Source organism: Momordica charantia (genome assembly GCF_013281855.1).
Source record: "Momordica charantia cultivar OHB3-1 chromosome 1 unlocalized genomic scaffold, Mcharantia_2.0 BLBB01000001.1, whole genome shotgun sequence".
NCBI lineage: Eukaryota > Viridiplantae > Streptophyta > Magnoliopsida > Cucurbitales > Cucurbitaceae > Momordica > Momordica charantia.
The window spans coordinates 19,424,786-19,443,046 of NW_028275157.1; the positions used below are offsets into that span (position 1 = coordinate 19,424,786).

At 34.8% G+C, this 18,261-nt stretch overlaps 1 protein-coding gene across 1 annotated transcript; it reads right to left on the minus strand.

Moving 5' to 3' along the window:
* Positions 1–6,892: 6,892 nt before the first annotated feature.
* LOC111005520 (LMBR1-like membrane protein) lies at positions 6,893–16,909 on the minus strand. The gene is made up of 14 exons (XM_022277030.2): positions 16,462–16,909; positions 15,741–15,820; positions 15,496–15,654; positions 14,698–14,911; positions 13,848–13,934; positions 13,616–13,755; positions 12,338–12,418; positions 12,170–12,234; positions 9,891–10,063; positions 8,998–9,128; positions 8,813–8,900; positions 8,372–8,585; positions 8,138–8,238; positions 6,893–7,912 (listed from the first exon to the last, which is right to left on the minus strand). Exons 1-14 carry the CDS (start codon positions 16,627–16,629, stop codon positions 7,385–7,387), a joined length of 2,229 nt encoding a protein of 742 aa, XP_022132722.1. The 5' UTR covers positions 16,630–16,909; the 3' UTR covers positions 6,893–7,384.
* Between the last annotated feature and the right edge of the window lie 1,352 nt (positions 16,910–18,261).

Below are 18,261 nucleotides of genomic sequence, written 5' to 3' on the forward strand. Positions count from 1 at the left end.
AGGAAAGGAAACCCAAATACATAAGAAAAATATTGAGAAAAATCTTAAACTTACTAAATTTGGATTTAGAAGAGAGCTCTGAAGTCTGATCTACTTCTAAATTTTTATTTTATTTTAGTTTCCCTTTCTCCGGATAATAAGAAGATCTTATGACAGAAACCTTGATTTGATTTGGTTATTAGAAATTAAAATTAAATTAATGGATTAGAAATTTAATTGCATATATATATATATATAAGAGAAATGGAAATGGAAAATGGGGGGCCGGCGCTACTTCAACTTTATTGAAAATTGAGTTTTATTTTTGTCTTTTTCATTCGTGGTGACAAAACCTTATAATAAAGGCAATCAAAGCTAAATTTTATTTTTAAAAATAAAATTATGAATTAATTATAAAAGAAGTTTCACTAGTCAGCTTATCTATTAGGCTCGGCATAGTAGCCAGCTGTTTCAGTTTGCTTTTTAACTCTAAATAAATATATGTCAGTATTAATTAACGAAAATGTTATTATTTTTATATTATATTATATACCCTTCAATATTCAGTGTTATGATATTATATCACAAAGTTTCACTAGATTTTACATTTATCACGTGCATTTTATTCCATCTTCTTGACAATGATTAGTTTACTTACTTTGTACTACCTACGTTACATAATTTAATAATGTCTAATTAACCCTCGTTAAACACAAACATTTTCAACTTTTATTGCATTTAAAATTATATTAAATAGTTTATTGCCCAGATTTATTGGGTCATAAAAATCAAAATGAATGTTTGGGAATATTATACTTATTTATGTCAACATAATATTACAAAATAAACATATGATTTGATATATAAATACACTGTTAGGGATAGCTTAACCGATGAAGTTATTTTGTTAACAAAAATATATAAGATTTTTTAAAGAATAATTTGATTTGCAAATGAGGAATTCCAAATTACCTGTAACTGTCTAAATCGAAAAATGAGGCAGAAATAATGGAAAATAAAAATATCTACAAGGACGAAAATAGGAAAATCACCCCAACTCTACTATGCTAGGTTGGCACTACAATTGTATGTAAAAATGTGAATAATAGGTGTGTTTTTGGAGAGAATAATAATGAGAATGAATATTTGTAATTTATTGATGGCAGAGGTATTGTTTCTCTGTGTCTGGTTTTCCCTTTGTGCTTCGCCATTCTGGTTTATGAGAAAAAGGACAGAGAATATTTGTGAAAAATAATGTCACAAAAAACCTAAATAGTTGTTTACTCGGACAGACAGCATATATGAGATAAATCTATTTTCTTTTTCTTTTATGGTATTTTTGGTGCGAACTAACCGAGAAAGGACCACGAGGAGGGTAAACCGAGAAAATGAAGTAAAATCAAAATATGTACTCTATTCCATTATTTTATTTTTTTTTATATATTTTTGTTTACAATGTGTAGGTTGGAGAATCGAACTCACAATCTCTTGATTGAAGATATATGTCAATTACTGTTGTATTGTATTTGCTTTGGCATACTATATTCCACGTCTAAAAGTAGATTGCTTTTAGTCTCAAAGCAAGTTGAATGAATTATAAATAAATTGATAAATATATGATTGCTAAGTTAAGTTAGGATTGGATAGATGTAGGTTTTTTTAAGTTGAACAATATGGAGTGGAGATTCGAACATCTGTGGAGAATGGGTCGAGAGAAATAGAGAGGAGAATGAGATAAAGAAAGAGTATAGTAAATAGTTGAATGACTATCTAAACCAAAACTATGGAGTGAAGTTTCAGAAAGTGGATAAATCGATGTAAATATTAGGTAGGTCGATCATCGCTTTGCTCATCGCCCACGTGTTCTCTCCCATGAACTGATTAATTTGGGTATGCAATCGTTATGGGAAAGACAGTATTTCGATCGGAGGAAATTTCAATTAATGATCCATTCTGTCTCTCCATATAGCCAAAATACATCCAAATGAAAATATCAAAGTAACTAATCACTTATTTGGAAGACTATTTGTAGTTGAAAAGTTAAAGATAAACTCACTATTAACTAATCACACTTCAATTATTCAAACATGTTTTGCCCTCTAGCTAATGTCAATGCTAAAAACAATATTATTTTTGAAAACAGTCTCTCCTGACAAAGTCCCTCAAACCCAACAAACGACATTAAGTTAACAACCCAACTAATAATCAATCAATATACAAACCCATTGAATAGAGCTTTGACCTAAACGAATTAAGGACCTCTCTCCTTCAGTTTCTATAGAGGGCTAAAAATCTTGCCACAACATACATCAAAGACTTTTGGGGACTAGGATTTAAGATGCCATGGCCCAAACTTCACCCACCCAAAAATAATATATTCAACTTTTTGAAAACACAAAGAAACTCCTCTTCACTTGTATATTTTTGTTGTATGATAAATTAATGATGGAACAATGAATGAAAGAAAGTTAGTTGTTGAAAAACAAGTTGCAGAAAACAAAGTGGGTTAAAAGTTTGAAGACGACAATGGACCAAACAATGCGTAGAGGTGATAATTAAGAGAGTATGCCCCATTGGTTTGGTAAGAAAAGTGGAGCCCATGAGGCTCCCGTCCACAAAAATATTGAAAATTCTAAGAGATGAGATGGCCAATGGGGTCTGTATCTGAACACCATATGAAGTTGCTGTCTATTTGTTTGAGTTTTAGAGTCATGGAATAAATTATGAGATTGAGAGAGGTTTCAATTTCAACTCTCTCTCACTACTCATCATATTGCACTGCACCCACCCCTCTCCTTTATGCAACTAGCAGTTCTTTTGGTGCCCATTTTCATGCTCAAAACTGTAACATAAAATCTCACTTTTTGCACATTCCTCGAGCGAATAACTTTCATATATGCCTGTTAAAATGGAGAAAAAAAAAAAGCAATGCTTATTTTAGGTTCAATTACGAGTTTCAATTCTTGAACTTTTGAAGTTGTGTTTAGTACTTAAGTCTCTATATAATTTGAAAACCTTCTTGAATTTTCAAGGGTGTATCATCAACTTTCAATTTTGTATCAAATACCTTTCTATCACAAATTTTATTAATTTAATATTGATAGGCATGATGACTAGGAATATACGAAGATGGGTTAATTTGAAACAAGTACAAGTATATGTTTGGTAGGACAAATGTACACAAAGGATATTGAGTTCTAAATGGCAGTGTGGCTTCTCAATGGTACTACTATTTCTTTCAATTTGAGCGTTTTTATCGAGATCTTTTTTAGGTATATTTCTCACATACTTGATGAAATGATAGAAACCTCTTAGAAACAATTTTTTTTTTTTGAGTCAAAAGTTTACTTCTAGATACAAAATTGAAAGTTTGAGAGTATATTTATTTAATTACAAGTTTAATCCATAAAATTCTTGGGTTGTATCTAATAGGTTCATAAACTTTTAAAAATAAGTCCTTGAACTTTAATTTTGTGTCCAATAGATCCTTAAATTTTAAAAAATGTGTTTCTTGAACTTTTAATTTTACGCCTAATAGGTTCTTATCATATTCGAAAATTTTTAAAATCCTAATAGACAAAAAGATTGAAAGGTCGTGGTTTTATTTTTGTGTCTAATATAGATCCATGAATTTTATAAAATGACAAATATGACAGGGATCTATTAGATACAAAATTGAAAAGTCAATGACTTAGTACACACTTTTAAATTAGATCTATTATATATCAAATTAAAAATTAAAAAAATTATTAGATACTTTTTAAATTTTAAGTACTTTATTAGTGTAGAGACTAAGGTCGGAGAGAATCCAATGTTAGTCTCTACATGGTATCAGAGCTCTAGGTTTCTTGTGCCCATTAGGGTTTTGATGCCCATTAGGGTTTTGTGCCCATTAGGGTTTTGTGCCTTAGGGTTTTGTTCATTGTTATCCAACACAACTCACCGCCGATCACCGCCGCCCGCCACCGACCACCACCGCCGCCGCCGGTCGCCGCCGTTTGCTGATTCGCCAACGCTGCTGTTTTCCAATTGCTATTCGTGGGTTTCGTCTCGCCGTTCTTCGCACCTTCGTCGCCGCTAGTTGCCGTGCGCTTCCGTCACCGCCAATCGCCTTTGCCCCTCTGGTTGTCGTGGGGTAGCAGTTAGGGTTTCTGGTTCTAGAAAATACTTGATCCGGTTCAAGTGGTCCAGTTCAACCGGTTTGGTTTCAAGTGGTTTGGTTCATCAGGCTCAAGTTCGGTTCGATCTGATTTGGTTTGGTCTGGTTCTGTCGTTTTATTCAAATAAGTTTGTTTGTTTGTTATGGCTGAGAAGAAATCAATCGTGACTTCTGAGGTGATCCCAATGATGTTAAAAATCACAGAACACAAGTTGATTATTTGTCTAACAAGTTGGGCATGACTAACATATATACACCAACTTGAGGGGAGTGTTAGAGTATAGATATTAGTATATTTTATATTCTTATATTAATATTAATTTGTCTTTTACCTTCTCCTTATAGGATTAGGTCAACCTTGTATATTTGTCTATAGACTTTAATAATGAGAATATAACATTGGATTCTCTCCAACCTTAGTCTCTACGTGGTATCAGAGCGGGAGGTCCTGTGTTCGAACCCCTGCGTTGTCGTTTCCTCCCCATTTATTATAATTTCCACTTGTTTTCCAAGCCCACAAGTGAGGGGGAGTGTTAGAATCTATATAAATGAATTAAATTTACCCAAGCTTTTGGATTGAGTGGTGGTTTGTTTCATCCTTAAGAATTAGAAAGGTGGGGAATACTAAATTATTAGTCAAGACCTACACTTATATTTTTAAAATATGAATACTAAATTAGACACCATCACAAAGATTAGAGGTCTATTAAAAACTTTTTCAAATACACGAAAACAAAATTATTAGTTATATTCAGATTTAGACTAACTGTGGTTAGTTGTAATTAGCTGTAAACACCTTAAGTTAATTAGTTAAATATGGTATTAATTGGGTAAATTCAGTTAGTTAATAACTATAGAGAGGTGACCTCATTATGAGGTGAGATTGCGAGGGAATAATATTGACTTACTTTTCCTCTCACATTACATAATTCTTCTAAAATCCGGAAAACAAACTTGTAATTGTTTCGACCACATGCTACATTATTAATAAAGCCAGATATTATTTGGATGTAGAAAAGATCCTGTCTGTTTTTGCTGACAGAAAGTTTTAGGTTAAAATTAAAAATGATGTCTTTGATAAAATTTAAGTCACTACTCACTACTACTACTGCCACTAGCAGTCCACAGCCATGCTTCTGTGTATGCACAGATCCCTAGAAGCATCTTCACCTTTTTTTTTTCTTTTTGTTCATGGAAATGCGTGCAGTTAGCGTGGAGTATGGGGTGCAACCAAAAAGTTGTCCCAGTTGGGCAGTGAATTAATATGACGACAGATTTGGGTGAATCCGAGGACTTGGGGTTTCTTATCTTTTTCATTATGGGGAGAAGAGCAGTAATTGAAGAGAAAGGAAGAGTTTTTATTGATGGGTTTTGAAAGAAGGGGAAATTATGAATCTTTGTTTGTGTGTGACTGTGAGTGTTGATGGTTGATAGGTGAATTTGAAAGTGGATTGGAGATGTGGATTGGTGTGGTTGGGGGATGGGCCCAGCTTGATAAATATGCACGAGGGAGGGGGAGGCTCTGCTTCTGCTTCTGCTTCTGCTTTTTGGGTCATTTCAAAGGTTTTGTCCATTTCTGTGTCGGGTCGCTGTACCTCTTATCACTGCCCTTTCACAACTCATGTCAACAGTTTCTTTCATATCCTTAGCAACTGCAAGATGCCACCCAATCCAATTTCTTCTCACTTTTTCTTTTTCTTTTTTTTTTCTTTTCTTTTGTGCTGATCTAGTGTTTATATCAAATGATGAGTGAATTATCAGAGATGGTTTATCTTAGCTTGCAAAGTTCTTTTTGGTTTTGCACTTTCTAAAGTGTTTGAACCAATAATTATATGGCTGTTTCTATTTTTAATATGGAAATTTTGACGGTTTTTAGTTATGTAGTGAGTTGTGAGTTGTGCATATGGCGGCTGTGGCAGATTGAGGGTTAAAAAAACGCTCTTCTTTGTTTCTTCTCTTTCTCTCTGTTTTTATTGCACTGCTTTTTACACTTGTATGCAGTTATTTTTTCTGTTTTTAGCTTTAATTTTTCTTTTTAGTTTTTAATTATTCGGTGTTCTTTCTTTTTTGTCTCATCTTTTTAGATTTTCTTTCTTTTTTAATTTTTACTTTACTTTATATATCTGTATTTTAATTGTTTCGGTTTCTCATATTTGGGTTACTATTTCTCTCTCCTGCGATCTTGAAGTTTTCTCTTCCTTCCAAGTTTTGAACTTTGTTAACCTTTCCCTTTTTAGTATTGGCTTCTTTGTTTCTTTATTCTCTTCCTTGGGCGGTTCTCAATTCTTCCAGTAAAATTATTTTTCAAGATTCTTTTCGTCTCCCCGCATTTTAAAAATATTTCTGGACCTGAGTTCCCAATTCTAATCATTTAATTTTGTTTTTAACTTTAAAAATATAAGTTATAATTCACTCTACCTCTCCTAGGCCGTGTATATATTCCTCTATTTGTAAAATTTGACTAAGAATTCAAAAATGGTTTTAAGAAAGGTGAAAAGCATACAAAAAATATAACATAATTTTCAGAGGTGGGAAAAAAAAGTTATCAAACCGAGAGTAACTTTGTTACATAGAAAAATGAATAAGAGAATTTGGTGAACATTTTATGGACCTCCTTGGCTACCGTCGCCCCCTAATTTTCGGCATTCTAAGAAATCTCTTCCACGAACTGCGAAGAGAGTTTCATATTCGTGCAGAGAATCCAAAAGACGATCACACAAAAAATATCTAAGAGATCCTTTGCCAGTGGCTGACTTATTTAATGGGTCATCGTCAATTATATGAAAGATATCCAACACAATCGAGAACATTCATATCAAGTTCTTTCGTTGTCTAGAATTTCAACCTACATTTCCTAAAACACGACTTCTTTCAATTACATTCAGACATCAATGTCAAAATATCAGAAAGAGATATACAATATAATAGTACTGTTGTATGGCATCTGAGTTCTGAACCAAAACTTGTGAATCAAAATCAATGCTGATGCAGCCAAGACATAAACCTTTGCAGTTGCAATCTCTGATTTTCGGGACCATGGTTGTTTTACTGGTCCGGGAGCGCACCTCTATGCTCTAGTATTCTTCCAAAATAGTTGCTTATATACGAATGTGTCAGTATAGTAGGATAGTGTCACAACTATCTGTTCATCAGGATATGATCCAACTGCAAGTAAAGAACTCAACCGGTACCATGGAACTGTACAGCATTCTTTAATTCTGAAACCTAAAGGGAAAAAAAATGGTGTCATCTAGTTCTCAATCGCTCAATTCCTATTCCATCCTTGGAACTCTTCATTTCCGTCCCATCCTCCTCGTCGCTATAACCCCCGTGATCTGATGGCCGTTTCAATCTTTGAAATATCTCATCAAGAGACTGAGATGAATCATGCCGAGAGAGAGTATTTGTTTCTGGAGATTGTTGCATGGGAAGAAACTTTTTGGTTCCTATATTAGCCTTGAAATTTTGGAAACCCATCTTCATTGATTCCCACTTCGAGGCCAAAACAGAACTTGTCCTATCATTAGTGTTGCTAGACTCACCTTCGACTGCATCAAGTAAGGTAACCTGGGCAGAAGCAATGTTCGCCACCGGCTTTGTGTTTAATGATGATTGTCTGATTTGTTCTCTAATTACAGCATACTTGTTGCTCATGGCTTCTCTGCTAGAACCATATTTCCGACCATCATCAGTAGAAGAAGATTTTGACGAATTTCCATTCATATCTTCATTTATTACACTGTTTGTCGCCCTCGTTTTGACATCAACCAAATCCTGAATATTTAACTTCTTGATTAGAAAAAAGATTAGACCAAATTAAGAATTCTTCAAAAGAAGATGCATTTACAGAAAGAGAGATCACCAACGAAAATAAACTGCCTATATTAAATAATGTGAGGGTTTCAGTTTCTCCTAAACATAGCATCACAATGACATCAAAATATAGTTCACAAATTTACATGAAGAATGCCTCGAGAAAAAATATGTAAATGTACGTACTTTGCTATTGCTGCCAGACTCCAAGTCTATGCTGTTGAAATTCCTAGCTAATGGAATAACGTGCTCACCAACCATGCGCCCTTGTTCAAGCCAGGATCGTTCTGAGGCAATTAGATGGGAAGATTAACTTTCAAGAATGAAATAACGAGAAAATAAGGATCTGACAAAGCAAAACAGACAAAAAAATCACAGCTCATCAAAAAAAGTATATCACCAACAATATTCAATGACTACCTTTCTCCAATATGATGACTCCTGAAGGATCAAAACCATTCATATCATCTACCTCCGACTGAAATCTAAATCTCTTCCAGCTTCCGAGAAAATCAATAACCCGGTTAAAGAAATTGCTGGCGACCAAAAGGGTGTAGATAACCATTATAAGCGGGTAGATCCTGTTAAAATCTTTTCCAAAGAAAGGGACAGCGTCATCAATTTTCCCCATCCTCTGCCATTATAATTGCACAATATATCAGGTAAACTAGTGAATATGATCAAGGACACAACAGAACAACGCCACAGTCACAAAGATTTTATTGATTAAACGTTACAATTACTAAGCACCCAAACTAGTAAGTGACGAAGATGATAATTAGGTGAGACCTCACGTCCCAATATTAAATCACAACTGCAAAAAAAAACGTTGCAGTAACAAAAACATAAAACGGTGATTACCTTTTCAAAAACAGTTTCCACATTCCCACCAAGGCGAATGAGATTGAGAAAGTTGAAGGAAACTGGTGGAGCATACCTGGCAACCATCCTAGCAGAGGAATAAACATAACTTGAGTGCTTACTCTGTCATAAAGACGAATAGAAAATTTTCCAAAATGACTTAAAAGCTAAAGAGAAACACTCACGAACAAATCAGTAGCAAGTTCACAGAGCTCGTTTGCCTGGGTGTTAATGAATAAAACATCAAAGTTCCAAACTTGAATAAAGAATAATAAGTGCAAACGCACATATACATCAATGGAACAAAAGCAAAGGCCTGAAAAAAGAAAATAGGTTTACAGATTAGCAGATAAGTCCCATAGAAGCAAAAAGGAATCCGCTGCATATCTACAAAATTATGGTAGGGAGAAAATGAACAGGTAGCAGTCAGGTCAGATGATGAGGATACGGATCCTCGACTGAGTCTTAAATAAAATTTCAGGAAAACTGACGAAAGAAGTTTGTTTCCAAAAACTACCGTAGGAAGATTGCAACTTGCAAGAAAATACACACAAAAAAACTGGAAATCCGAAAAATATTCCATTTTGTTCTTATCATAAATATGTCTGCGGATATATGTTCCAGATAGATTCGTCTACATCATACTGAGAAATGTCAAAATAGTTTAAGTTTCCATCCAGTTTAGAGATCATTTAACCTACTGTTCTCTAATGTATTTAGAGGTCATAACAGGTAGGTTGTAATTGTAACTTGTAATTAGATAACGTTGCTGCAAGTCAAAGATAACAACAGTCAAAGTCGTATTTTTTTTATTTCAGTTTCTATCACCAGTTTGAAAATCAGATAAGGAAAATGAATCATGCCTCTTTTCATTTTCTTCTCACAAATACCCCCAAGGAAAATCACTTTGACACACTGCACTTAATAAAAGAGCTCCATGCGACTCGACTATACATAATAAACAAAATGTGCATAAATATTGATTCGCATATCCTATTTAACTGCATGTCCTGTCAATCACACAATGAAAAATATGCACACAGTAAAAGTAAATGCACTGCTAAGGATGATGATCTACCTGCACAAGCACCTCCTCCCGTCCTACTGATTTAATGAGCATTGAGAAGAGAGACAAATCCACACTTGGTAATAGGGTTGCCTCGGCTAAAAGAATTGCAGCAGACATGATACCAAGTATAACAGCCAAGACTTTCTCAAGATGCTTTCTTAGGATGCATCGCCACATAAACTCTGCAGATCACCACCTTACTATAACTATTCATTATTTAGAATTTAGAGTATAAAATATAATCATTTACTGTTGCATGATATCCAATGAAAACAGACTGGCGAATAGTACAAGCCAGCAAGCATGGAGACTACTTTTAAGTTTGAGTATGTCAAACAATTCCACACTAATTTGCAAATTTGAAATGTTGAGTTATTTGTATTCATTTTTTAAAAATTTGGATGTACAGGGATGCATTTTTGTGGTAATGCAAAACAATCTTCGTCGAGCCTTTCCTTTAATGGTTGGGGGAAGCATTTCCTTATCTGAACTTGGCGGCCAAAAAACGATCCTTTTGAAAGGTCCAGAAGTTTCTCTTTTGTCATTTTTTCATCAATGCTGGCCCAGTCAAGGAAATCCACAAAAGAAAACAAAATTGAAATACATCTAGGAATTACTAGAGCTCGCCACTGAGAGGAAACTCTAGCAGTGAGAATAACTAGAACTCCAGTACTCACTCCCATTAGCTACCAGATGCAAACTAATCTTTTCCTCCCATCAAACCTCTCATTTATTTACATTTCAGGTATAGCCTAGCTAACCCCACCTTGTATATCTACCGCACAACATTGCATGCAACAACTCACAGCACTAACATGGTTAAAAGTACCAAAATGCCGTCTACGCATATTCTCCACGTGCTTCTCCAATGCTTCTTCCATTGCACATACATCAAGCACATTATAGGTTTATCATTGCGTCCGGCCCAAAGTCACACTATGTTCTAAAGGTGAAGAGATGAAAACCATCTAGGTCAAAGCATCAAAAGACCCCCATTAGCATCAGAGTGGGACAACCTCTTCAACTTGACTAGCATTTCCGCCCCATTTGATTGAGATGCATTGCACTGAAGGATGTCTACTTTTTTAAGGTTAGACAAGCACAAAATCATTCTTATCTTTCCCCACCTAGTGAGAAGCCCCAATGGAGCTATGTCAATGATTTATTCCACTGGTAGATCTCACATAGTTGCACAAATGTGGTGATATCTCTTCACATTTCATCCCAAAAATAATCCATGGCTAGCTGTTTGCAAGTCTTGAATACCCGCTCATGGATGGTAAGTGCCCAGGAGCTTAGCAATACAAGATGCCCCTCTAGATACCACCAAGCATCGTTTTCAAGCAATAAAAATTCCATCCCACTAGGATTTCAGATAGGCTAAAGGATGAGTTTAGATTTCAAATTTGATGTTAGATAAAAATGTCTGTTGTAAATTGTAATGCTCCATTATAGTTCTTCTCCGTTGAAAGAATTCTCAATTTGCAAAAAAGCACAAGCTGGAGAACCATCTAAACGAGAAAGGCCACCACCTTATTCTCAATCCAAGATTTGTATTGAATCTCAATTTTCATAACCAAGGAGTTTGAAGATCCATTTAGAGGCATCCAACAATTTCTAACCCAGCAAAAATTTTACACTTAGTACAAACCCCTGCCCTAATAAGAGCACCAATACTGGAAGGCAAGTACCATTGTCATTTTTTTCCTTTCATAAACCAAGCCTTTCCTTGCTCATTGACTGAACTTCATACATATGCCATGGAACATTGTGCCCAAGACCACCCTGGTTCCCACTCCTGAGGTCTCAGCCACCACAATAAATGTTTGCCTAAAATGGCAAAGCAAATGTAACTCTCATGTTTATCTAAAAGGATACCTCAACCTTAGTGTCCAATGAAACTGCTCTCTTTTTAACCATTCTGAGTGCCCACACAATACACCCATTTTCAAACTTCCGATGATGCCCCTATTCAAAGTAAGAAATCACTCTAATTTCTTCAAGGTTCTTAGGGTAGGCAGCTAACCTGTAAACAGCCTTAAAAAATGGAACTCTAACATATCTCAACAACAAACAAGAACACACAGTTCATGGTCTCCACGACCAAGGCCAAATGGCCAATACTTATGAAGGACGACCCACTAGAAAACGGGTTATGTCAACATTTAATGATGCTGCATAATTCTATAAAGATGACATCCACACGCATTCTGAAATGGCATTACTATCTCATGTGATGTGAAAGAAAACACTAAAGAAAGAATGAAGTTGATGCATTTTGTATTTACCAATTGTATCAAAGATCAACCCTAACTTCCCACTTCGAGCAGGCCTGTGAGTTGAAACATATTTCCTGAAAAAATAACATGGCCATTATGGAGGTTAAGATCTGAATCCTCTGTTGAACAGCAGACAGGCTAAAATAAAAAAACCAAAGTTCGTAATAAGGGGCAAACCATCCAGTTGACGAGCGCCGCTCATAATTCTTTATGGTGTCTTCAAGTTCAAGAGCCTTCATAACATAGGCCATATATTGGCTACAAAAAAACAAATAAGATCAGGAAAATATGAAACTAATTGGTGATATCTATCAAGCAAAGTCTTGTCAAATAAATAAATAAAACTATCGAGCAATCAATAATAACAGTTCTTGCTCTTTCAAAAACAAGTCATTATGCAGAGGAAGCTAGAATCCAAACTCCAAGAATGACCGTCATGGTAAGCATACCAATAATTATCAAACTAGAATCTAAACCCCTATCCAAAATAATAATAAAAATTTTAAACCATTATGTGCAGAAATAACTACATCCAAAAAGGGTAAATATCCAAATCAACAATTTATGGTATGCTGCATATATAAATTAATAAAAAGAAGTTGCAATGCTACGGGTGGTTGATAGTAAGATTTATTTCATTTTTAAGATATCTCACACATAAAGTAGTAAAATGGAAGGAACCAAATTGATATTTGTGCTGAAATGACTAACAAATTACAAAATTGGAAGAGAAATTTTTAAGCCACTCCTAACTCTCTCAATTCCAAGCTACATGAAATACTCTTCCAACACTTGTGCAACCTCCTACCTCTAACATACTCTAATTATAATTATATCCGTTCTATCAAAGCCCTTACACCTTCCCTCTAACTAACAATATTCCTAGGGCCCACACAAAAACCCCCCTCCTTATTGCTTACATGGTCCCTCCTGTCTCACACGCTTACACGTGTATGGTATTTAGTGATTTGAAAATCACTTTCATGCAACCATGACCCATTCTTATGAAAATGGAAGGCCTACAAACTATAAGGCTAAAAGGCACTGACTAAGCAATGAGAGATACAATAAAGCTTCACTCATACTTTTCTTTTTTTTCTGGAAACAAGTACGGAGCTTTTCATTTTATTATTATTATTATTTTTTTTTTTTATAAAAACAATTTCATTGATGGTATGAAATTAAAAAAAGGTGGGGAAAAGCCTGGTCAGAGCTTTTCATTAAGGAATTTTTTAGTTGTTTTGGTATTTTTCTTGATGCATGCTTTAACATTTTAATTTCCTAAAGAGCTTTTCATTAAGAAATTAAAATGTTAATGCATGCATCAAAAGAAATACCAAAACAACTCAAAACCCTCCTAATTTCCCAAAATGCAAATCACTCACCCACCGTGAAGAATCAACAAACCTTCCCAATTTTAAACAATAACTGAAAAGGAGTAAGTGGTCAATATACCTTTTATAACGGTAATACTCCTCCCTTGCTCTGCGAAGATGACGCCTGAGTGTTGCCATTGATTTCTCATCTGTATCGTAGTCCATATCATTTTCTCCTAATCTTCCACCTTGTGGTTTGAAAGATGGATCTTCCCTAAACTGAGTTACGGATAGAAGAAAATAGTGTAAGGAAAACGCTGGTTAAGATACTGACATATTTGGAGTGAATAAAATAATGAATTAGATTTTACCATTTGAGTTAACATGTTGTCAATAACATTCATGTACGGTCTCAGGGGATCACGTTTAGACATCTGTTTAGATGTTGCTTGAGCAACCTATTACATAAATGGAAGATCAAAAAGAGAAAAAAAAATAACGTTGTACCTTGCAAATACACCAAATAAATAAAATAATACGATCTAGTTGCAAATTGCTATCTATGGGTACTGCATCTGAATGTATTTACATAGGCAGCCCACATTCCATCCACCCAAAGTCTCCATGATAGATGTTATGTTACTTTTTCCAAGTACCAATTTCAATTACTTGCTCCCCAGTCCCCACAACGGAAATGCGCAGCCAATTGATATATGGATCATTCATTTTACAACATTTTTCTTGCAACATAAGAGAGAGAAGAAGAAAATAAACTTCTTCTGTAGATCTACAGCTCAGTAAATTACAAGCCAAATTTTAGAAAAAAATAGAAAATAATTAGAAAAAGAAAAAGGACCAGCTATAGAAATGACTTTGAAAATAAAATCGTAAAATCAGATATCCAACAGGGAAAGCAAAAATGAAACTTATTAAATTAGAACATCAACAGTAAGTTACGGCCACCATATTAATGAAATAAAAAAAAGTAAATCAGAAAAAATCTTAGTACAAAACGAGAATAAAACCTAAAATCAAATAAATATTAAGGAAAACAATAGATATATTGGTGTATGTCTCTATGGGTGCCTTTGCATGCCTCAGTGTGTGCACGTGTGAAAGAGAGAAAAAGAGCTGTCTGATTTGGAAGTCTTTGTTCAGTTAAATTTTATCTTTCTGTCCATCTGCGAAAGTCATGGGGAGTGGGAGGAGGGTACAACTTACAACAATAGCATTTGAGAGTTCTTGATGAGCATCATCAAGTTTAACGGCCATCTTGGAAATTTTATGGGAAAGAACTTTTTGGCGTGTAGTCCAATCAGCATTTCTCCAAATACTCTTGGGGATTTCGCTCAAACCAAAGCCAAGAAGAAATGCACCTGTTACCAGTCCAAATGTATTTGAACACGCCATAGCGAAACCCAGAATACCACCCATCCTATTAACAGAGAGGCAAAAGAATTTATCCCATGAAACTTTTCATGAATATAACAATTCACAAATTTGTGAGAGCACAAGGTACCCACTTGTAAAACCAAAACACGTAATATAACAAGAGTATTTGACTATTATAAAGGTCAGAATATTTAACTTTGTGGAGAAGACTCAAATTTACTTTCTAGTTTGTTATGTAAAGTTCATGAACCTTGTGGCAAAACAGATATGGTTGTTTGCATTTTAATTCTTGCCTTTTCTGTAGATTAACTTTTGCTGTTTTGTTATTTAAATTTGCATTTTTAAATCAATTATGAAGTATGTTAGAAATGTGTTAATACATAAACATATATATAAATTTAAAAAAGAGCATGTACCGCCACGCTGTCCTTGTCGTAATCTTTTTTTACAATTTATCGTCCCACTATGTCCCTACTTCTTAGTTAGCATTGTCACCCATTCATGTGGTTGAACCAAACTGAAAACTCCCTTGGGGCCCGATCATATAAAAGTTATGATACATTTGCCATGAAGAAAGAAATAAATGAAACAAAAGTACGTAAAAGCCAAAATTAAGCAATAACTAACCAAATCTTGTGCATCATAATGAGGAGAATAAGTCCAAAAAGACCGATTGATCCAACAACCAAATAAAAGACCAAGTTAACATGGATGCTAGTCTTCAGTCTTTCTTTCACAGTAAAGTCTCCAGCATCTTCAAAACCCTGGATAAGCGGCACCACAGCCCTGGTTGAAGATGTGAATTTGGAAGTATGAGGATTACTCTACAATTTTTAAGCGAAAAAAGTGTATATCGACTATGAGTGTGGTACCAGGTAAGTAAAAATGTACTCCAATAGGACCAGCTCCAAAAGAAAGAAATAACTCCAGTCTCTGGCAGATGGCTTATGGTCTGTACACAAATAAGTTATGCCAATAGCAAGAACATGATCATTTTTTGAATCAACTACAACTTCCTCAGAGGAGAAAACTTGTGCAAACAAGAGGATGCAAAATGAATTCAAGTTATCTTTTTGCATGAATAATCGGCAATGCTCTTAATGCAGGAAAGGGGAACCGGTAACACTGAGGACACAACAACCAGCTAAAGGGAAGTACGACCGCCAAAAATTAATAGCGCTAAATAGTTGGTCAAATAAACTAAATACGTTTCTTATCTGTCTGTCTACCTATATACATATATTTGTTACCAATGACGAGGAAAGTAAAGATCTGGAGCTATAATATAACGTTCGTTATAAATTAAAAGCCATCAAATTGATCCTTCAAAACTGCGCCATGAATTCTGTCCGAATAGATGCAAATTTGTAGCCTACAAATCGAGACCTACCATCCAAAACTCCATCAAATGAATTAATTAAGATAATTGCGCAAAACCTAATCACTTCAGCTAATTCCCAAATCTTCTTTAAAGGGCAAATTAAAATTTCCTTAAACCAATTTTCAGATTCATATGAAACGCATCGACATGCCTCAAACTAAATTGCGCCCAATTAAACAATTAACATCGACAAGAAACGATTAAAAGCATACCGTCCAGATGTCCGCCGGGACGAGAATAATGACGGAGAGGGAACAAAACCAGGTATATCCAACAGTGAGAAAGACGTAGCGAGGCACCCATGGGCCAGCAAAGTACTTGAGCGTGACGATCACCATGCCCAAAGTTAAAGGCAACGAGATCAGATAGAACACCCACATGTTTCCCTCCCGAAAATCCTCCCCTCCCCGATGAGTTTTTGTAAATTGAAACAGAAGGGAGAAGACCGGGCGAGACGATGCGAATGCCCGAACCAATTCACAATCACGGCGACATTGTAAGACGAAAGAGCGGAAGCGTGCAGCAGTTGGCGTTGAGTTTCTATGGCGCGCGCGAAAATGGAAGAGTTGAGCTCTCGTCACGTACGGACGGAATCAAAGAGAGAAAACTGGTCAAGGGATCCGAGACACGCTTCCTTCCGGTTTTTTTAAAATGAAAATGAAAAATAAAACAGGAAGAGTTGAACTCCACCTGACAACTCAACAACAAAAATGTGCCACAAACCCCAAAAAAGAAACCCATATGCAATTAATAAATTCCATGTTGCCAATTACATTTTCTTAAGAAAAATAAGAACTGTACTAAAAAAAAAGAATAATATAAATAATAATTAGTTTTTTAACCTTTTAAGTTTTACCTTACCTACTCTAATTATTTTCCTTTTCGTTTTTTTTTCCTCTAGCGCCTTTGAGAAACGGAGTTGGAGTACGCGGCCACGGGTAACCGTCCTTCCAAGTTCCAACCCGTAATTTAGAACTACCCCGATGGGTCGGGCCGGCCATATTTGTTTCATGGCCCATTTACGCCCCGGCCCATCTAAGAAAGTTATCGGCATAAATGGTAACAAATGACCTGCAAATAAGATGTGGGGGATTTTAATTCGATTTATTTACCTTAAATTAATTGGTATCTTTTTATGAAATTAAATTACTTTGTATGCATGTCAAGTTCTTGATACTTACATAATTATGTCATTTTGCAAGTAATTACAAAACTGTAAATAGACTATGGTCAACGTCAAGTATGATACTTTTTGTTCTATAGTATTTACAATTTACTATATTGACAGGCCAAAATTGAGCATAGCTCAAATGGTTAAGACATCTATCTCTAATCAAAATGTCATGAGTTCGGAAAGTTGAACTACACCAATGAAATTGGATAATAGAAATTTGAAAGTAATAAATAAAATCTTAAATGATACTTGAGACCAATCTTATAAAAATTAATGTGCATGTACGCAATGGGTTTATTGATTCTTGAACTATCCTAACCACAACCATGACATGTTATTTAATCATCAACTAGTCTATTACCACAACCATAACACGTTATTTAAACATCAACTAGTCTATTGCTTGCACAAACATTAAAAAAATAATATAGAATTATGCACTTTTTGGTGTTGGCGCAGTGGCAAGATGTTTAGGTGTTGACCCCCAAAACCCAAATTTGAGGTTTCCTATGTCCAGAAGTAAAAAAAAAAACATTAAAAATATTATTAACAAATATACCATTAAGATTTGAACTCAACTTTTTAATATGAGACATAAATATTGTGCTATCAAATCAGTAACAACTCTTAGGATATGATTTGAATCTGAGGAACATAGTCTATTAGAAATAGAGATAATATAATAGAAATTGTGTTTTTTTTGGAACAACAATAGAAATTATGTTCTTATCTCTAAAAATTCAGGTATTTCATTAGTTGATTGGTTATCCTAAATTTCCAATACAGATAAGATGTTAGCATCACCCCATCTAATACTTTTTCTATATGTATACACAGA